Source organism: Diaphorina citri, unplaced genomic scaffold (assembly GCF_000475195.1).
Source record: "Diaphorina citri unplaced genomic scaffold, Diaci psyllid genome assembly version 1.1 scaffold8803, whole genome shotgun sequence".
In the NCBI taxonomy this organism is placed as follows: Eukaryota; Metazoa; Arthropoda; class Insecta; order Hemiptera; family Psyllidae; genus Diaphorina; species Diaphorina citri.
The window spans coordinates 193-2,987 of record NW_007386178.1 but is presented as its reverse complement, the minus strand read 5'-3'; the positions used below and the strand labels follow the sequence as shown (position 1 = coordinate 2,987).

General features: G+C 42.3%; 1 protein-coding gene across 1 annotated transcript; it reads left to right on the top strand.

Annotated features, from left to right (window-relative positions):
* Nucleotides 1–101: 101 nt before the first annotated feature.
* Nucleotides 102–2,464, top strand: LOC103522480 (the record flags this gene model as incomplete). Its single annotated transcript, XM_008487582.1, has 5 exons — nt 102–204; nt 335–574; nt 882–1,001; nt 1,303–1,425; nt 2,354–2,464. Coding segments are annotated over exons 1-5 (697 nt in total), but the record flags the coding sequence as incomplete, so codon positions are not given.
* Nucleotides 2,465–2,795: the final 331 nt, after the last annotated feature.

The following is a 2,795-nucleotide window of genomic DNA, read 5'->3' as shown; positions in this document are numbered from 1 at the left end:
AATTCTTCAGTCAGTTTTCTAGAAGGTGAAGATATTGTCGTTTTCTTATCTCATGATACTTTTGGTTCAACCAATAGGCACAGTATCACGGGAAAAGACAAATGGAACAGTCTATTGGAACTATGGAGCAAACCAGTCCACCAGTCCTAGTCGCAACATTCCTGGGACTCAAAACCAACCACAAAACAGTGGAAGTTGAAGACTGCTGAAGATGCTCCTATTATTATTAGAAGACCAATTCTGATTCTGTCTCAATTCTATCCTGTTTCTAGACCAAATCAGAACTTTAGAACTTCATTTGTAATCCTGCTTGGTCATATGGCCTCGTTTTCAGGGAACAACTCCGAGCTTCAAATCCGGCAAGGTATCACCTCAGACCGGCCTCTTCTCGAGTCTCTCGTCTTTCCAGCGGCCGACAGCCCCCGGCCTCGCCGCGAGCATATAGTGCCCCTCCCCCGAGGCTTCTACATTAGTCTGAGGGCCTACTTCACTACGGCCTCCGCCCTGGAGATCGCCTACACGACCTTCTCCTATTTGGACGAGTACCATGTCTCCTTTCCCACGCAGACTCGAGGTAAGAAGACCGTTTGCTTGACAGAAAGGTGTGTTAACGTCAGTGTTAACCACAGAGAGTTTTCAGTCAATCCAGAAGGCCAAGAAATACTGGCCTATGTAAATCAAATGGGTGACGTCAGAGAAAACCCTTGACACCGTGTTAACTCTTAGTGGTAAGATCGGTTATAGAGATTTGATAGAGGGGATCGTAACAAGTGTAACAACCTTAAAACAGAAGGTCTTATCGTCCGCAAATCAAAGAGAAAAGGAGGGGCAGGTTTGGAGAAACGTCACGTGAGCTCACACGCTTTCTGTTTGTTCTTCAGATTGCTACACATCGAATGACTTCCTCTGTACAAATCAGCGCTGTATCCCAGGCCATGTGCATTGTGATGGCTTCGACCATTGCGGGGACAACAGTGATGAGGCGGGCAACTGTCATCCGGGTAAGTCTCCCAGTCTAGAGGACAAGGGTTCAGTTCTCGGTAAAAGGCGGAGATTTGTCTGCTCTATATTATAGAATCTATAGATAGCGTATTGAGATCTAGGACGTCAGGTTCTCAGACTAGGTCTCTCAAACGGTCAGGCAGACCCAGGTCTCTCAAACGGTCAGGCAGACCTAGGTCTCAAGATTTTTCCGCCATTCACGCCTACACTGTATGACGAACCCAGGTTTGTGAGACCGGAGTGAGTGGCGGGCCTTATACACACCAAAATTCCAACTCAAAGGTCCATGTCTATTTTCAGATCTAGAATCCAGTTTCTACGAGAAATCCTGGTACTCTCACAAGCCCAACTATTACTTCCCCAAGTTGAGTTCCTATCCAGACTTTACCTCGGCCACTCTAATGTTCTTCCTCGCAAGTGTTGGTAAGTGAACACAATATGAGTAGGTACCTAATTATGACGATGTCTTGACACTTGATTTATGTATATCCATCCTTTAATCCCTTGGATGACGTAGGACCTCAAGTGGCCTAGAAATAAATACCGTTTCTTTGTGTTATTAAATCTCAACTTTGGTGCTCACTGCAGCATTGAAGACTTTTTCCAAATATCTTAATAATTCCAACACTCAACGTTACACCTACCATGCTGGTACCGGTCGCTATGCGCATTAATTTAATGTTACTCATTTCCTCACGAGGTTGAGGTGGGCCCCGCAACAGCCAGTCACGGCCAGGAATCGAATCACTGAGTCTCTCGCGTCTCAAGTGGCCACTACTCCATGGGAGCTGACTAAAGTGGCCTATAGGATTCCTTTTTTAAAACTGAATCCATTACAAGAATCGTATCTAATGTAAATAGAGATTAACGCCCATTAAGAATTTTTCGAAATGGGAAGTATCGCAAGATGTGCCTCTTCGCCCAATTCTGATTTTTGAGTAGGCACTTACTACGTGATGGCACTGCTATCGACACAGGCCACCAAGCGTCTAATGTATATTTTTTTTTTTTTTTTTTTTTTATTTATATTTATCTCTTTTGTGTATCTTATCTTCTATTTCTGTTTTATTTATATTATATATTTATTCTGCTTGTCTTATTATTATTTTTTTTCTATATTTTATTTCTTTTTCTTTTTTTTTTATTTTTTCTTTTTTTTTTTTTTCTTCTATTTTTTGTATTTTTTGTTATTTTTTCTCTTATATTTAACATGGTCCACGAAGCGCTCAATGTAGCAGTTAGCTCCATTTGCTACGAATAAAAACGGCGATGGAACACTCTTCTTTATTTTAGAAGAAAAACGAAATTATCGCAAAGATCACCCCTGATTGGGCCATTCTATCTGTTTCAGGTCTCATGATAGTTATCTTCACTCTGATTGGTATTCTGTACAAGATGGGATCCCGGGCACGTCAGCAGAGAGAGCTCCATGATAGACTGCACTCCATCAGTCAGTTCCTAGGTAAATCTCTATTTTATAGTTTATAGCTAGTTTGGCCCAATATAGATTATACTTGAATTTTCTACTTGACGCAACATCTTCCTTTTTTTTTTGTTTGATAAAGTTTTAACGTCGATGTATAAAGGTGTGTCCAAACATAGTCGACCGGCCGTCGATCGACGGGGTGAATCTATGCCGAGGCAGTGTGGACGGTTCGGTCGACTATGTGTGGACACAACTTAACAGCCAATGTTTATAGTGACGGGGCTTTAGGTACCTTCTATTCGGTGACAAGCTACTCGCCTATTCACATTAGTCACTCATACGGATACTAAGCGCAACGTTACTTGAC